The sequence below is a fragment of the Cinclus cinclus genome, chromosome 3, assembly GCF_963662255.1.
Source record: "Cinclus cinclus chromosome 3, bCinCin1.1, whole genome shotgun sequence".
NCBI classification, from domain to species: domain Eukaryota; kingdom Metazoa; phylum Chordata; class Aves; order Passeriformes; family Cinclidae; genus Cinclus; species Cinclus cinclus.
This window is the reverse complement of record NC_085048.1, coordinates 91753517-91772954: the sequence shown is the minus strand read 5'-3', so window position 1 is coordinate 91772954 and position 19438 is coordinate 91753517. Positions and strand designations below refer to the sequence as shown.

General features: G+C 37.3%; 1 protein-coding gene across 1 annotated transcript in view; it reads left to right on the top strand.

The window, feature by feature from the left end:
* USH2A (usherin) overlaps nucleotides 1-19438 on the top strand; it is a 374892-nt gene that overhangs the window by 311364 nt on the left and 44090 nt on the right. Inside the window, exons 58-60 of the mRNA XM_062490428.1 lie at nucleotides 4293-4451; nucleotides 5112-5274; nucleotides 11095-11449. Coding sequence (XP_062346412.1) covers nucleotides 4293-4451; nucleotides 5112-5274; nucleotides 11095-11449 — 677 coding nt within the window. The remainder of the gene's footprint in view (nucleotides 1-4292; nucleotides 4452-5111; nucleotides 5275-11094; nucleotides 11450-19438) is intronic.

The following is a 19438-nucleotide window of genomic DNA, read 5'->3' as shown; positions in this document are numbered from 1 at the left end:
CAGACCTCAGAGGTATGGTACATTTCACTGATATGCTACAGAAGGATATGTTACAATTATTATGGAACAACTATTAGTGCCATGGATAGAAGCAGAAGAGCGGAATGGAAAACAAAGCCCACTGCATAATTTCCCCAGGGTATATCCATAAATGTTATTGATAGGTAGTCAGGTAGCCATCCTGCATTCCAAGTCATTGGCAACCCCACTGGTCCTCACTGGGGACCTGATTCTTCTGGGTGTCTACAGTTGCTCTGGTGGTAAGCTGTAAGTTGAACATACTCAAAATAGGATTCCATCTTCTGCTCTGAGCATACCTGCTTTATATGTTAATTATCATCTGGATTAAAATATTTCACTTTATCCACCTCTAGGTTTGCGTATCAGTTACAATGACAGTTCTGTAAAATCTGAATTCTTACTTTATTTTTCTAAGGATCAAATATGGTGTTTGACTACCACATATTTGTCACAGCTTCTCCAACTAGCCTGGTTTCTTGTGGTCTAGCAAATGGGACTTTTGATAAGACAGTGTCGCATTCTCTCATTTTTGCTTTTTTAAATAAATTATTGTTTGCTCCATCTCATTGGAGGACAAGCTCTTCAAGCTCAATATCCAAAGTTCTGCATCTTGCAAACAATCAGCATCTCCAGCTGTTACTGTTTTCAGAGTCTTGGTGGTAACACTTTTGATGCAACCAGATTGAGACATCTGGATATGTGAAGCACAATGTAAATAGTTTATCTCAGGAAGCCAAATAGATTGCTTTGTATTTTGAATTTAAATATTAAAATATAACTTTAAAAGACATTCCTGTTTCAGAATTTGTTTCATGTAAGTGAAAAAGTTTGATTATTTTGATTTAATTATGATTGGATTTCACATCATATTAAAAAAATTTTCAGCTAGTAACTTCAAACAGATTTTGGGTGACCAGTCTGTAAGTCTGTGGCTTTTTACCCCCAGTTTTAACCATCTTGTGTTGCAAATTCTATTTTTGACCTAGCCTAATTTTGAAGTGCACAGAGCCATCAAACCTAATTTGCAAAGTTTTGCACAGAATTGTCCATTAAATGTTGTCCAAATATGCCCACAAAAACCCAGGGTTTCTTTTGATTGATTTGTCCCATTGCAAAATGTGCACCTGCTGTGAAATGAAGTCTCAGAGAAAAAAAAAAAAAGTGGAATAATTTAACTTTTTTATTTGTAAAGATAATCAGGGCTTTTCTGATTACATCTTAACTTCATAAATGTTAAATAACCTATCAGCATCTAGTTGTTGTAAATTATGAAAAAGAGTATTGCTGGGAATATTAACCAACTAAATCCTTGTTCTTTAGTGAACATGAAAATGTGTTATGGCAGGTTGTCATTGTGCTCATGGTAACTCTGACACCAAATAACAAAACTGCCATTTGCATTTAGGGTAAATTGGTTCACTTGTGCTTTTACAGTTCCTTTTATTCTGACATAAATTTATGAACTCTGGAACTAACCAAGTTGTATGGTTTCCCAGATGACTTGAACAAATATGCCCATTTCATTTCCTTCAGTCATCAGAGCACACAAGGTAGTGGTTTCAGACTGGCTGCAGATGCTGAAGGCTGTTCTGAAAGAAAGGGGGATTTTTACAAGTTTCTGTGTTGTGAGAGTATGTATTATAATTTTCCAGATTAGGAAGTGATCCTTTGATTTTTGTAGTCAATGAATTTGATCAAAGTGTAGAAGGATTCCATTGGACTTCGGAATTTTTCAGGATGCTTTTGTGATTTTATTTCCAATTTCATTTTCACTTCTTGAGAGTATTTTTTCTCTTGAACATATTTATTGTTGGTATCAATACTGATACAGAGCAACATTTAGCAGAATTTTAAGATTTTGTGTTTCAGGTGTGAGGTGGTGTTTTTTTAATAATTTCTGATATGGACTGAACACTGTACAATATTGTTGGAGAGGTCATTTACTTTGAAATAGGTGTCCTTTGCTGCATACTGATGGCTCTATTCAGCTGTCCTTGTTTGTATTCAATCTTCCTTGGGAAATCAAGCATTCCGAATAGTTTCAATTTCAAAGGTTTCTGGTGATTTTTGCCTAGAATAAATGCACTGATCAGATGCAAAAAACTTAATCATATAATTTCATAAAGGAATGGGTTTTCCTGGCTGAAATATCTGGTCAATGTTCAGGACTGGAGAAGAAGGGGACTTTAAGTAGGAGATTTTAAAAAAGGTTTCTATTGGTATGCTCTGTACTATTTCAAACTCTTTCAGATATTCTGTTGTATCCTTTACAGACCCTCCAATTATAGAGAGGAAATACTACTACTACTAGTAGTAGTAGTAATTATTTATCTTTAACAATATATTTTTAATTACTGGCAACATTTTACACTCAAAACTCAAGTGCCTTCTTCTGGGGCATTTCATTTTCCATATATCAGGCAAAAAATAATTTTCTTTGATGTAAAACCAATCCATCTCAAGATCACCTCTCAGAGGTTTACTCTGTAACATCATTCTTGATTTAAAAAGTTCTGTTTCTGATATTCCATTCTTAATCATTAGATCTTGGTATTTTTCTTGTAACTTTTATACTGAAGAAGGAAATTTTTGCAGAGGAATTTTTGCATTTTTTTGTTACCTTCTCCTTTCACCTCTTCCAACAACTCCTAACAACATCTTTGTTCTTCTTGTAAGCTGAGTAGTTGAATAAGATTGAAGTCATGCCTCTACTTCAGGGCTATTTTTCAGCTTTCTAGTGTAATGGCATTTTCTTTGTCTAGCATCTAGTCAGGCAGCAGAATGTTATTTTTTTAGGATTTTTATATTCTCTTTTTCTTATGAGAATTGTAAAAAAATGGTGTTTCAAAGATTTTTCTGATCTTTCAAAGTACATCATTTGTTCATAGTACCGCAACCAAACTTGAAATCTCTGACTTCTTGCAAACTTTTGTTTTTTAGTTATATATATATTCACATACATACTTAGCTAAAAAAAAAAAAAAAAAAAATCTTACAGATGCACAACAGTGGAAAAAAATGCTCTTTATAGCTTCAGGGTAGTAGTATCAATGTAGATGCTTTATCAGAAAAGGACCGAAACTGTAATTAGGAGAAAAAGCTGAGTTGTTTTCCAGAGTTACAATGGAAAAATTCTCAAGGTCTGGACAAGTCTCGGAACTGCTCACAGGCATCTGGTCCTTGTTGCAGTCACAAAGTCATCTCTGTGACATCTAAAGTAGGTTTTGTGTTGAAAGAGAAATGTGCTTTTAGTTATCAGATATATCTTGGCTCATCTCAGAAAGGAGCCTTGTCTAGTCTGTACTTTGTCCTTTCTTAAGGCTGTTCCTTATGTGACTGCAGAATGAAGGAAACACACTTTATACAAACTCTTCTTTGGTCATTCTCTTGGTTTTATGAGATTGCTGCTGTCTGCACAGACCAGTCCATAGTGGACAAAAAGTTAGAAGCCTACAGCCCATTTCCTAATAAAAAATACTGCCCAAGGAAACCAAAAATCGAACAAAACCACCAACCAATCAACCAAAACCCTTAGACATGCCCATGTGGAAGAAGAAAAGAGAGCATCTAGGAACATCTTCCTGTTGTTCTAAAGGGATGGTGTATGGCTTAGTTTGTTCTTCTTAAGGAACTGAGTTTTTCAGCTTCTCAAGAAAACTAGAAAATTAAGAACTGACAGCATGGGAATAGGAATAGATGGGGGAAATGTTTGAATTCAAATACTGAAAAAGGAGAGGTTCTTTTTCTAACAAAAACTGAACAGTTTGTTTTTTCATCATTTAAAATTATATGTTTCTTGTCTCAAGCTATTGTATTGTACTCTACTGGTGAAGCAGGCTAAGAACCTACACTCAGCTACTGCTGTTGGGCTAAAAAGGCATAATTTGCTGAATGATTGCAATTCACTTGTTTGATCATAAGACTATTCAAACAGCAGTGCTTAGTAGCTGTTACTCCTCCAAAATGCATAAAAGCTGCCTGGTTCCAAGTCATAAGGTCGGTCTTCCCAGAAGTGGCAATTGCAAAACACGCATTGAATTGAATTTTGATTCTTACCTAAGAACCATAATGTCTGTCTTCCACTTATAATCTGCAGATGGATCTGTTTCAGTTTATATTTAAACGATTGGTAGTTTTCAAAAGAGGCAGTTGGAAAAACCTCCAGAGGGGGCTTACATTTAAAATTGCATGTGATGAATGGCTCTTTGAAGTTGTTCTGCACTGTTGTTAGTGTTTCAGATAATCACTGGTTCCTCTCTGTTTCACAACAGGGATATTCATTGTCAATGTGCCATTGGAATACAACATCCTGCTAAATGCGAGCAGTCCCACTCTGCTGGTGAAGCCAGTAGGACGTGCACATTTTGCCTTTGTCGATGGCCTGGATCCCTACACCCTATATGAGATAAGAATACAAGCATGCCAGAGTGGTAAGGCAATTTAAAACACTTGTCTATGTGACTGGAGGGGATTTTCCAGGTAGATTCAACTCTGAAAGACAGATGAAATTATTTTACATTGGAGTCAAATGTTTACCTAGTAAAAAGGAAGCCTAGCACTGAATGAAGCATTAAATATTTCTCCATGTATCATGTATGTATTTCTCCATATACCATGAATTTATCAAATGGAGGTTTAAAATATGCATTTTAGGTAATATGTGCCACTTTATTAAAAGCTCTTCACAAGCAGGTTAAAGATCTTTGACAATGGATGTACAGAACTGAATCAGTAACTAGTTCTGAGTTCTGTAACTAGTCACCAACAAGAAGTGATGATCATAAAGACGGGAGAGAAGAGCCCAAAAATTAGAAATTCCCTTACTTTGATAGAATTTTTCAAAAATCTATTGAAATAAGTATTTCTAAAATGATAGTTTGGAAACAATTTGCTTCTCACTCTCACTGCTAAAAATCAGGAGTAATTAATCGGAAGAGTTGTGGTACTTTAGATGAATATTTCACAATGAAACGAGGTGAAATGAGACACCATTTCTACCAGCAGTTTCTTTGCTTGACAATCATTTGCTTGTAATGTATTTTTTGTTGAGGAGAAAGCTCTGATCCCTACACAGACTTCTCATTCTGTAGGTGGGTGTGGAGTGGGTGGTCAAACGTATTCAAGAACTGCTGAAGCACCTCCCAGAGAACTGAGCCCACCTGTTGTTAAAGCAATTGGACCTGCACTTATAGAAGTGAAATGGGCACCACCCAGGAAACCAAATGGTGTAATTACTAACTACTTTGTCTACAGGTAAATGCCCTTATCACCTCAGATTCTTAATCCTACTAAATGGTTCCTTTCTTTATTCCTTGATTTTTTGGAAGGTGAATAAAGGTGTAGAAAAAATATGATACTACCTTTCAAATGCTAAGGTATGAAGCTGATCTATGGATGGCCGTGTTGGGAATATGAACTGAAATATGAATCGTCTTCCTGAACTACATTCTAAAAATTCAAGGGAGCAAAAATCTTAGAAAAAGTTTGTAGGATAGATACTTGTACTGTGCTTACCCAGACCAGTAGGTACAAACTTCAATGTTCTCTGATAGACAGTTGAGAATTTTGTAATGGAAACAGGAGTAATTCACCAAATTTGAGATTTTTAAAAGCAGAAAAAGGTATCTTGGTTCCTAAAGCAGGACAATTTTTCAAGATAATTTATGTTCCTAAGTAAGTAATGTGGACAGTGATTACGGTACATCTGTTCATGTACCTTGGTGTTTGTGTTCATCTGCCCTGTGGTTGTTGACTGATACCTTCTCACTTCCTATGAGGAGTTTCCTGAGCCCTGTGTGAGGGTTTTTTCTGTAGAGAGAGCTGCGTTTAGGGCAGTGTTAAACTACAGAGCGCTGATCTCTGCTGTGCCTGTTGACTGTTAAAAACTCACTGAAGCTACCTTCTTGAATGACTTCTGAAGTCAGAGAATATAAAATTCAAGCCATGTATTTGAGAGGGATTTAAACTCTGAAGTTCCTGGGTTTTCCAGCTCTTAAGTATGTGTGGCAAACACATGCTGGGCTGATCCTAGCCTCCCACAAAGAGTTTGGGACTTTTAATTATATTAAAGGTGTGACTGAGAAGACGGGAAATCCAATTACCTTTTGGAATCCTCAGTGATAATTAATATAAATTCACTTTGGCCTTAAAGATGTTAGTAGTCTCCAAAAATTCCTGCTGTATTGAAATACCCTTTTGTTTGCCTTTTTTTAACTGTCTGATCAAAAAACCCAAGTCCCTCCCCTGTATAAAGAGGAATAAAGTGTATGTTATAGCCCAAGACATGTCTTCACTCTGTTGGTTTTGTAAATAAAGCTGATGATTACCGCTGCTATTCCATGGCAACCATAGAAAGGGAAAACAGGAAATATAATGCAGAAAGCCTGCTTCAGTGAAAAATACTGTAAATTGAATTTGACAGCATTTGATGGCATTTGATTATTCTAGTCACAGCCAAACAATGATATAAAGAGTAATATGAAACAGAATGTGTTACTGCCTAGCAGACTCAAAAGCAATAAACCTTCCTCCAATGTGACACAATCACTTCACAATCATAATTGTAGCCTGTTTGATACCTCTGAGTACAGCAGAAGGGCACTGACTGACACAGATACATTTTGTTTTTTATTTAAAGTGAAATGAAAATGGCGCACTGGGGCTCCAGATACAATCGGTATATTCACCTACATAGGCATGAATCACTTGGCAGTTATTTCAGCTGAAGTTTAAATGTGCTTAGACAACAACAATATCAAATCTTTCTCAGATAGCTGCAAAAAAATCAGAAATGGGATGTAAGCACATAGTTCTTTTTCATTTTGTAGCCACACATGGCCTTACATTGTTATAGCAGCAAGACTGCATTATTTCTATGGGAGGTTATGGAATGTAATTTCTTCTTCAGTATGTGCCTCTTCCTTACTGCATCACCACCAAAATAAATTCATTTAACTCAAAACCTGGAATGCCTGGGGACCTAGTGTGTGTGCAATCTCTGCATTAAAGTGGCAGGACTCGTGCTTTCCTCTAACATCAAAAAACTACTCCCAAGTTTGCAGCCATTTTGCTAGAAACCAGAAAATTCAAATGTTATTTTATGATATAGGAGATGGTGATAATTTTTTTTTATTCATAAAGCAGCTTTAAACACATATCTGAGGCTTTTAATTTTTTCTAGCAAGGACCACTTAGAAAAAAGTTTGTGAATGAGAAAAGGTCTGGTTCATGAGATGATCATCTAATCTAGTTCTGCTCCCATTCATCATGGCTTAACATTGCTCTGCCAACCACAGAGGTTGCTACTCTGAAAAAAAAAATAATACTATGAAAATAGATTATATATGTTTGTTGCTGCATTTTAGTAAGTTATAGGTCACATGAGCTATCTCTATTGATTAACGGGACAACATGTGCCTGTGTAGGAGGCACATGAGATGGCCCTTACAGACATATTGCCTGTAAAAATTAGAAGTATTTTGGCTGGTAACTTCCTTAAGGGAGCATCTGAATTTTTCTGTCAAACTGTCTACATCTTGCCCGATAAGATTATATTATTTAGTATATATTTGTGAGATTGAAATGTAGCTCTCGTTAGCTAAGCGGTCCTGTTGGTGAAACTGTAGCAGAAAAATCAAGAGACAATTTAAGACAGAAGACATGTCTCAGTGGCTGTTTTGACTTGCAGTGCAGAGGCTTCCAGATTGACTCTTTATGATTAATTCATTGCTTAACCGTATACCCTTAACCATGAGTTGTACCCAAGACAGCTTCCAAGGAACATATGTTACTGGATGGTTTAATGTAGGAATCCCAATGGATGCTTGTGTCATTGAATACAAGAGGTCCTGAAGGCTTTTATTTATACCTGTAATTGATCTAATACCCAATCTAAACTAGTATATTACATGCAATAACTTCAAATTCCTTCTGTTCTTTTGTTGTTGGTTTTTTTTTTTGCATCAGGACTCATGTAAAAAAAAAAATACCCCATATCATGAAAGCTATATTAGTGTAGATTTGTTGAATACAAATGTAAGTGAGGTTTCTTTGTTTCATTAAATGTGAAATTTCAGAGGGGGAGCATTGTTAATGTTGCATTGTTCCCCCACATTTGACAATGTGATTCCCCAATTGTTTGAATTTTACCCCAAGACTTCTCAGCATTCCTAAAAATAACTCACTACCACTCTGGTAAGGAAAGCAGTGCTAAAACATGCAATTCAGTTGTATGGTGAAAGGTAAACATGTGAGGAATAATTCTGGTTTGACCCTCGAGACCACGGGGATTTGCTGTGCACACAGGGAAGCCGGGGGGCGAGCGCTGCAGTCGGTGTTGCTGCAGCACAGCTCTGGAGTTATCTGTCACAAAGGAGATTATATCCTCCTCCTTATGTCATCTGCCTCAGATTGGCACTGGGGCAGGGAGAATTTGCCCTTATAAAAATAACTATCTGAACATCTTTGAAATGAATGTAAGCAGCAAATCAGACTATGCAGATTAAGAGATGGCTTCCAGCTCTTGGCAATGTTATTTTCCTTTGCAGCTCATTGTACACAAGGAATACTTCCAGTTAAATGAGCAGCTGAATCTTAAATCTCAAGATGACTGAAATGATTACTGATTGTTCAACCACTTCTGTTCAAAGTTTATTCATACATGAAGATATTCTGGTTTTTAGCCATACAGATGGAACCATTTATCTAACCTAAGTTTCATTCATTAAATAGTCAGCAGTAATAAGATCTAAATACTTAACCAGGCTACATTGTACAGCTTTGCCTGTGAATCAGCTTGGTGGCATATTTGATCATTCAGTGTGAAAAAAATGTTTATCACAGATTTAGAATATTTATAAAACATAAATTTATGTATTCATTTGAGTTCCATACTGTTTGGTTAGCAAGACACATTAAATGTGACTTTCTTGCATTAAAATTTACACTCTTTTCCCTTATTTACAGAGATTTATTTAGCCATGTTTTTGGGTACAAAGAGAAAAGAACTATATTTTTAGGTGCAGGAGAAAGACATAGTAATGATTCACCTTTCAAAATTATATGCCTTGCATTACGTCAGTGAACAGCATCTGAGGGAGACTTCTGCAGGAAGCCTAACTTGCCATTATAACAGAGCATAGGCAATTGTATTAAAAATTGTTACCAGAGTTTTGGAGACAATGGAAAATTTTGGACCCTGACTTTTACAGAGAGATCAAAAATTTCTAGGGAACCTCTCCTGCTTCTTCTACCTGCCACTCTTTGCCCAGTTCTGCCAACCAATCCTCAGTATAAACATATCTTACAATTTTCCACTTTCACTATGATAGAGATATTGTACCTCAACACACTTTAATGCTTGTAAACTAAACAGTGTCCATATAATTGTCTTACCTCAGAATTTAGCAAAACTTACTGAGTTTCAGTATGAGAAAATGTCTTCTTTCCTGCCTTATATATGCATATACACAAAGGATGAATAAACAGCTGTGTACACACTTGCATTCATTATGTTCTTCATATTTGCATGCTAATTCCTGGGAATATATTATTACAATCAGCTAAGATTATCAGTTTTAAAAAAATCAATGCTTTTTTATTTTTAAATTAATTCCTGGTTTGACCTAACAAGATAAAATTCAACAGCGTTCTTTGAAACACTGATTTTTCTTTTGCCAAAGAAATGTTCTTCAGCTTCTGTGTGTGTGTGTAGTGATGATGACACTCAGTAGCCAGACAAACCAATTTTACTTCTGCAAATTTGCCCTACTTGCAATAAAAGTGGCAGATAATATAATTTGGATTTTTGTTGTTGGCATGGAGGGTGAAAGTGCTTTTATGTTCTGCAAAAGCCAAGGTTCCTGTGAAGAGTAAGAGAAATACTTAAATTCACGTGCAGTACAACCCAACCATCACTGAGATTTATCACAGTGTTTAAATGTAACCAACTTAATTTCACACAAACATTTTTATGCCAAGTGAAAGAATTGATGTGATAACTCTGTTTTGAAGATGAGTGCTCAACTTATTAAAACTGTTGTAAATTATATGGAAGAAGGGGCAATATTACAAAGGGGCTGAGGATCATCTGTAATCTCTGGTACTTAGAATATCACCAGGTCCAAGGCAAGCATATCTGCAGTAATAATACTATATATATACATTTATATGTATATGCAAGTGTGTATCTATATATACAGATATATATATATATACACATATATGTACATATGTACAAAAAGAAAACAATATTGCACCAAAAACTAATAAAGTGAATTTTCTTCATATATCTTAGGTTTGCATTTTTAAACAAAAACAGTGTTGGAAAAAATATTTAGTTTATGATAGAGAACACTACGTGTGATATTTTAATGAGGATTTGTGGTGGACCTGCAAATTCAGCTAAGTTTATGCACAAGGGATTACTTATTCAATTTGCAAGAAAAAATGGGGTATTTAGTGTGAGCAAACCAGATTTTGAAAGAGCGCAGCTTTAGTTTTGAGGACATGATAGAATATTTATTCCTTATTCACTAGGTAACATTTTACTCCAGTAAACTGGTCATGAGTTTTCCATAAATGAGGGATTCTGAGATGAGTACCTCTGTAAAAGGATTGATTTTCAGAAATGCCTAGCACTTGCACCCGTATTGCAATTCAAGTCATTGCTTAGCAACTACAGATAGATTTAAAATTTCATGTTCTAAGTTCTGAAAGTCTCGTTTGTAGCGTGTTCTCTCCTAGGATAACATGCTGTTGTGTTGCTACTCTGCTGCCCTGGACTGTGACAGCACACTTGTTTGACATGTTTTATAGTATTCTTCTAGATAAAGAAGAATCGGTTTCCTCAAAAATCTCTTCTTCACTACTCAGCACCTAACACAAGTTCAGGGAAATGCTTTTAAGATGCAAAGATAGTTAGTCAGTTCCTTCTGTGTGTGTGTGTGTGTATTTAAGAAATAATTTCTTTATTTTTCTGAGGTACAAGTTGAACTTGGACATTTAGGATCAACTATTATGGGACAGCTAAAGCTATTTTCTATTTTAAAAACACTGCTTTTGATTTAATTCTAGACGTCCTGTGGGCAGTCAAGAAGAGCTGCTTTTGTTTATCTGGACTGAAGGACCTTTGGAATTCATTGACGCGTCCGATGCTCTCCAGCCTTTTACTCTCTATGAGTACCGTGCCAGATCTCAAAATTCCATGGGGTCTGTGGACAGCCTGTGGGCTTCAACCCAGACTCTGGAGGCTTCCCCGTGGGGCTTGGGGGCCCCTTGGGCACAAGCCACAGGCGCGTACTCAGTGCGGTTGAACTGGACCCAGCCAATCTCCCCCAATGGTGTCATCTCTCTGTACCGAGTAGTCTATCAAGAAAAACACAGAGACCCAACATTTAGCACCCCAGCTGTCACTGCACTCACCGTAATGGTAAGAACTGGACCACAAAACCAGTTTTAAGAGGTTTTTACTCTGCTTCGATCTCTGTTGCATATTAAAATTTCCCTTGCCGCTGGTTAGAAAAGCGGGGTTTCCAATTACCTGTTGTTTTGTTGGTTTAAGTTTTGTGTTTGGTCCAATGTGGACTGAAACAGTTCATGTTAATATTGGATTTCTGGTTGAGGCAGGTAGATTATTCAAAAGCATGGATGTGTCATGTCTGGAGGAATTAAGCACATGCATTTGTCAGACTTGCTCTGAAAATATTGTCCTGAATTTTTTGTCTGACTGACAAAATAGTTTCACAGAACCTGCATAAAGAACAGCAATATCACTCCTCCTCGTATAGAATTCTATTTTTTATTTCAGTTGGAATCATAAAGTGAACGAATTAATTAGTAATTACATAGTTCATATATGCAACCCATTTGCATGTTCCCCTCATAATTCATCAGTAATAAAAGCAGTTCTACTTTTATTTCCAATTCACGTACTTATATTAGAATGTTACTTTGCACTGCTGATCTGGCTTTCCCTTCCCTTTCTTTTCCTGTTTCTATTCACTATGTGAAGGGACAGACTGGGGAAAGGGCACTGTTTTGTGAACTGACTAACAACATTGTGTAAACCAGTGACAGAAATTGTTTTGTGCATTTACCACTGTTCCCCCCCCCCTGTATACTGCATTCTAGTCTTTCTATAGCAAAGCAGCTTTTAGACAGTTGGACTGAACTGCTGTATATTAGGACAGCTGGTCTACTTGGTTGTCTTCTGAAAATAAATTTTAAAAGTTTAAGGAGGTTATAGTAAAATTCAGTTTCCTCAGCAGTGCCACCACAAGTTCATAAACCTAGAATTTTCCCTAAATTATCTGTGTAGTCCATGTTAGTATTGAAAAACCCCAGAAATCCCCTGAATTCTCTATTATCCCAATTTTGAAGTATTTGGTTGACAATTCAAGTAGGATCCTAAAAAGCTTTCCCTGGAATACCTGGTAGTAACCCTTGAGTAGCTTCCTCAGGCAAATGCATGCACTTCTACATGACATGGTGGAAGAAGTTCCCAGCTTGGTAATCTTACACTTGATTATTTCAGAGCAGTTTTGTGTCTACCTTCCTAAATGGATTAAGTTTGTAGTGTACCTTTTTCTGAAAAGGAGAACAAATCCTGAACTCAGTTATAGAAATAATATATTTTTGCCTTCTGAAGAGTTGCATTCACATTGCACAGCATGCCGGGCTTATAAAAGTAGATTTGGATGATAAAATTCAGTGGTATTTTGGTGCTTGGCTCCCTTAACTCCTCTTAAGAAAAATTATCCCTGTTATAATTGTGATGATGCACCTAAGATTTTAAATCCAGTGAAAAGCCAGGGCTTCTACTACTCTGCTTCAGCAGCATGCACTGTATTGCTGAGCATCAGAATTTACCTGGCTGGTCATGCATTGCATTGTCTTCTAAGCATGCCAACAACAACTGAAAATGTCCGAGATGGTTGTACTGTGGGCAATAAAACCTACCAAAATGGTATTTTAAATAATTTTGCTACAGTGTGTTTCTTTAACAGCATCGGTTAAAAGCATTTTAGATTAACAAGCTATTATTTATTGAATCAGTATTTTCCTGGCTCCAAAATCCTTTGTTTTCCCCAAACACTAACCTGAATCTAAATGACATTCTGGCAGCATGTGTATAGCTGTTCTACTAGCATTGCAGCAAAACTGGCTTGCATGGTATTTCCACAGTCCTTTGTCTTGAGCATGGGTCAGTTCTGGTATTTGCTACCCATTTTTATTTAAAATATTATTCTACTCTTCGGGGACAAATCTTTTTGCACCTCTTCTCCAACTCCTCCATCAGTTGCGCTCACTTTCAGCTGCTGCAGCTGCATTAACTGAGTAGAATTGTTGCTGATTTATACCAAAAAACTGAGACCTGAATCCCACCTTTTCTGAATATAGCAGAACAGCTAAATCTTTGAATCAAGATATTGACATGAAATGCATGGAGTCCTGTTATCAAAAATATCTGCAGGAGGTTAGGTCAATTATCCCAGCAGGCAAAAACCTGGACACCAACTTTCAAAGTTATAAATGCTTGGAAACAGAATTTTATCATGAAATTGCTGGTATGCCCTTAACTTTAGCTTTTTGAATGAGATACTTTAATTAAAATGCAATTTTATTGAAGGAACTAGAATTCCAATGATTAAACTTCTGCCCCTTTAAAATACAGCCTTCATGGGTACTAGGCTAAATCATTTAATCTCCTAAAGCATCTCTATTGGAGCTCCCTCGTGGGATATGCCATTAGTCATTCTCTCTCACAAGCTTCCATGTTACAAGTAAGACTTAAAGTATTAAGAAAGCAATGAGTTTGGTCCTTTATTTAATCTGTTAGACTCCATTCTTATCCCATTAGATTATTTCAGAAAGAAAAGCACAGCTAGAATCACGGTGGCTGATCCCACCCTTGTGCTTGTTGGTTGCACCCTGGATGCCTGCCCCAGGACATAAAGCTTGACCAAAACTTAGAGGAGAAATACAATCCTTGTGACATTGTAGGGTACAAATCAAGCTTTTGATAATGTCCCTGCAGACTGTTATATGACGGCTTTATTTCCATCCTTTTCAGAGCCAAATGAGAAGCATCTTCTGGATTTTCAAACATTTTAACAGATTTATCCACTATACCTTCCCAAATCCAGCTATTTACTCTCCATTAATATGCATTTGAGTTAATATGTCAAAGGTATGACTGTCTGGTACCTTAGGGTAATCACTGACCCCTTGAAATTTTATACTGCCTGTGGAGATAAAAATGAGCTCTCAATTCTCAGAGCAAAAGCTGCTACCCCTGAAATGAAAGGAGGGCATCCTGCACCATTAGAAGCAAGTGACATACATGTGAGCCATTTTGACACTTCACAGTTAAAAAGCAGTGTCACCCATTTCCTTAGCTTGTTTGGCCAGGAGTGTAGTGACAAATGTTAGGTGACAGTGAGTTAAACTGACATTCCAGGTTATTTGCAGAGCAAAGTCTAGTCAAGACTGATTACAGCAGCACAAGTGTCTCCTACGTCTTTGCAGTTCATTTTAACCTTCTAAAGCAGGAATCATATTTAGTGTCTCGACATTAACATGATTCAGGTGAGTTTATAGGAGAATGGATTTGCAGTAGGATCTCGTTTACAAAAATCTGCATAAAGTGGCTAGATTGTCAAAGCAAGCTTCTCACTCTTGTGAACTTAGGACTTAAGCTTGTGAACACAGAAGCCAGAGCTGATTGCATTATAAAGCCAACGAGTGCCTGCCAAACGTCATCAAAGCATCACAGCTCTTTAACTGCTGCATTCAGAATGTTTCTGTGAGGTAGAACTGTGGGTAGGTTTCGACATTTCTTGATAGACTTTTTGTGGGTGTGTAATGCTGTTTTTCCCATGACAATTATGTCAGGTGTTTGGTTGTTTATTGGGAGCAGGAGAATTCAAAGCCAGGAAGATGAGTAAAACCCAAAAAAATACGTAGGTGTTAGAAAACACTTGGAGAAAGAAAAGCATCCAGAAAGGGTTAAAAAAGAAAACTGCCTGCTATGCGTGGCACCCCCCAATTATTATTATTATGTAGAATCAAGGTCTCAGTGTGTTAAATTCACCTCAGCCAAGTGCAATGTGCTTGTTAGAGGATGCAAAAGATGGGTGTAAGCATTATAGACCTGTATTCCTGGGAAATCCTGCACCTGTGCACAGGTCTTCTCACGATGTGTTTTGCAATGTGAGGCTCTCAGGCCAAACTTATCCTGAATGGCTTTTTTGGTTTTTTCTGCATAACCATGCCAGTTTGGGGTGAAAAAAATTAACACGTCTCTCAGCTGCTATCACTGCCCCAGCAAAGCCTCTGGTTTGGATGCAGCTGTGCTAACAGTTGAGAACACATATTGGCTTCCCTCACATTATTTGGGGAGATGGTATGCAACTGCACTGGCCAAGCTTCTCTTGGCAGGTGCTGTGACAGGGAAATCTGTAGACATATTGCAGAATAGCAGTAATAAAGACTTGGGTAGGAGGATGGGGCTTTGGCCAACATGATTGTGTTGTTATAAGCAGACAGAATTTACATATCAAGTAAACTGAGTCAGAATATTAAGTATAGTTTACTTGTTCAAGAACTCCATATCAAAAATAATATGTCACACATATTTTTGAGTGGCCAGTACTGCCATATATTCATGCCTACTATCCAGGTTTTTACAGATATCTGGAATCATGCATCCAGAGTTAGTTTCTTTCTATTAATTACATTTTAAAATACATAATGTGTTCATGTGTACTTCTTCACTTCTATTTCCTCCCATAGACCTGTGAACATTTGGCAACATTAGAGATGCGATACCACATAGTTATTAACTTCCCTGTACAGACTATTCAATAATGCAGTATGCAGCGCTGTACATGGCAACATTCTCATAGAAGTAATAAAGATTGTAACCAGAAGAATAAGAAAAAAATATGCCAAGGAGAGAGACCAGTGAAACTTTTTCATACATGCCTATTGCAGATACCTGGGAAATAGTGTGCACCCTAAGAAAAGAGGATGAGTGTAAGTGAAGGAATCCCTGAACATGCCATAAATTCAGAAGATGTGTTACTTAGCAATGAGTGAAAGCTGTAAACGGCAGTGGAGGGTAAAAGTTAATTAGGCTACTGTGCTGCTGCTAGGCAGTGGAAAGTGGCCACCACCAGAAACAAGATGGCTGCTCAGCAGTGCCCTAACGCAGCCAAAAGATCATCTCCTTAGCTCTGCAAGGGCTTATGGGTTAGGGGAAATCATACACAGATGACTAATTTTTTTATGGTTCACAGATGATCAAAGTGAAATTCAGCAGCTGTTCAGGACAAGTGACCACTCTAACGGCTGTAATATAACCTGCTAAATAGAGAGGGAATTGCATGAGAGCAAGAGGTTAGCTGTGATTATCGGCAGGTGAGTGCTTTATTGAAGTTGAAAGACCATTAACATTGATGGAGTAATTATTTCAACTTGGAAGTAATTACCTTGATGGGTGATAACTTCTCCAGTGTTCCCAGATTTGATTGGACCAAACAATTGTGAACTCTTGAAGCCTAGAAAAATATTACAACAATACTGCAATGTTTAAATTACTGAAACCACTGTTAGAGTATTTTAATTATGCCTAACAGTGAAAAGATTTTAATATACAACAACTGGTGACCTCTCATGTATAGAAACATTTGCTTTCTAATTTCAATGAAATGATCCCCACCTACTACCTGTGTGCTGTATGTGATGGCTTTGCAAATGAATCGTTTGATTTTAAATGCAGTTTTTAAGATTCAAAGCCTTGTTAGCACAGTTTCGGGAAGGGCTTGTGCTGGAATTGCTCTAATTGTTTCATTTGCTGGGAAAGCCCAGTAAAGTAAAATGCTTTCCATGTTTTAATCTCTAGACTTGTTAAGCTTACATGGGATGAATACAGGACAAGTGCCCCTTCACACTGAAGGCTGCTTATAAAAAGTGTGTGAGGCAATCTGTGTCTCACAGATTCTGTTGTTTCCATGCTGCTGCAGAATATGCTGGATTTGGCACTACAGCTCTGTTTAAATAAGCATTTGGATTGGCACTATGATGCCCCTCCAGAAACTGATTAAGTGCTTCAGTAAGCCCCACCTATCAAGACAGACATGTAGAATTGCCTAATTAGAGCAGAAAGGATGAAACGGATTGTTGCACAACTTTGATTTTAAAGTACTGCGGTAATAGAACTGGAGGGGAATGGTGAGAGGGAAAGAGAGAGGCTTCAGCTCTTCTATTTATACCATCTTTGCCATAAACAAGACCACTTCAGTGTCTCCTGGATGTTTCCGGCAGCTGCAGAAACATAGCTTTAGACCCTGCTGGAACTCTGCCAGGAAGGAAAGAATCCTTGTGAGTTAGGAACGGTTGGTCTGGTGTCTGTGAGGTCTTAATATCTTGTTAGGCAACTGGTGATTTGAATTAGTGAAGGTTACAGCAAAGAAGTTTATTTTGTTTCTTTTTTTTTTTCTTTCATGTTTTCTCCCTAGTTCGATGTGCTACATGAAGCTGACATAATTTTGTCTTTCAATAAATTGTTGGACCAGATGGAAGTAAAAACACTGATACAGTTATGTCTAATGCCTAACCACACTCTAGATTGACTAGGCCAGAGTGCCTGGATCAATAGGTAATTTCTTCTACAAATAAATTAGTTACCTATTTGGAAAAATCTCGTGTATTTTATCTTTGGGCTTCTCCTTGTGCAAGGTCCATTTTTCACCCACTGTGTAGTCTTTTTTGATGGGCAAAACACGTGTAGAACTAGGTCTTTTGAGAGATATTTACAATGTCTGACTTCAGACACCTAACCTAGTTAAGAGCATGAATGATCTCTACAGACCATGTAATGTTCAGAACATCTAAGGCATGGACATTTACCATCTTGGGCTGCAGCTGTTCACGTGAGACTGCTTTCCTGTGGTGCACTTGTGTGCCACTACTAGTAAATGTCAAAGAAGGTGGTTCATTTTGCACCGATTAATCAGCTTTCTTAAGCCTCACAATGGAATGATGCAGTTTGACAGGTTTAAAAGATGGTATTCTTTGGCAGAAAGACGGTGGTGGGCAGCACTCTGGAAGTTGTAATCTTTACTCTGTGTGCACCTGCAGTTAGGAGAGAATAGGTGACCACCTGACAAAGCTTTAATGCTGATGACTAAAATGACTAAAATTTATATGCATGAATGCTCCATATGCTGTTTCTATATATATGTTGTTATATGCAGTTTATATTTATGCTTTTCTCTGTGATTTTTTTTGGTATTTGCATTTCAGTTGTGACAATGAGATCAAGCTAACCAGACAGTGTAGAAAAACACCACTGACAGAATGTTTTCTAATTTGTAAAAACCAAATAAACAAAACAGAAACCCCCACAAAGCTTCATCTTATTAAGTATAATTTGTTAGGAAGATGTAATATAGGGACATTCTTCCCTCTGTGCCCAGCTATGTGACTGCACTAAATCAGCTTTAAAGAGCAAAGTTTTAGTAAGGCTACAGATGCTTTTTCATATATAAGTAGAAAATAAAAATGAAGAAGGAGGAGGCAGAAATTTGTTGGGTAATGTGTACAGCTGTTTTTCAAATTAGATATCAGTTTAAAAATGCTTAATTGGATTTTACTAGATTTTAATTCACATTTAACCAGTGTTCTTAAGTGGATGTATCAGGCAACTCCAAGATAATGCTCTTTGTTGGTGAAGTCATAGGCCAGCTTCCTAAAATCCCCAGGGTCATGCCTAACAGTTACAGATACAGGAATTCTTCAGCTGATAATTAGAAAGGCCACTCCCCAGTCCCCGTTCTACCCTCCAGCCCCACTTCCTTCCACAGATAAGGTCTTTTATTTGAATTGGCTGAGAAGTGTTATGTCACACTCTTAGATTTCATAGGGAATTTTGGCCAGCAAAGGGTAATGTTAATAAACAGACAATCCTACTTTTTTTTTTTTTCTCTTTTAAGAAAAAAAAGCAGCAAAAGCAAGGCATAGGACTTATGGGAATTGATAATTTAGCACAGAGCCTCGTACCTCTGGGGACTCCATTTGAATCTAATCCAGGTCTACAGTCACCAAAGTCATTCTCATCAAACAGCCATGGGGTGTCCTATGCAAGATAAGTTTAGTATTCCTAGCTGACCTCCTGTCCTTTCTCTTTACTGCTCCCTTTTGAATCCATTCTCATCACTCAGCTTCACAGCCTCATTCAAGCTCATCTCCCCTATGCTTGTTGCAGTTTCCCATTTTCTGCCTGCCAAGTGACCTCCCTCTCTCCCCTTCTCAGACTTTACAAAAAGCCCTGGAATGCATGTATAATCTTGCCCATAATCTTGCTCACTCTTTCTTTAGGGAGCAAGACCCTAATATCTGCATGGTGCTAAAAGAT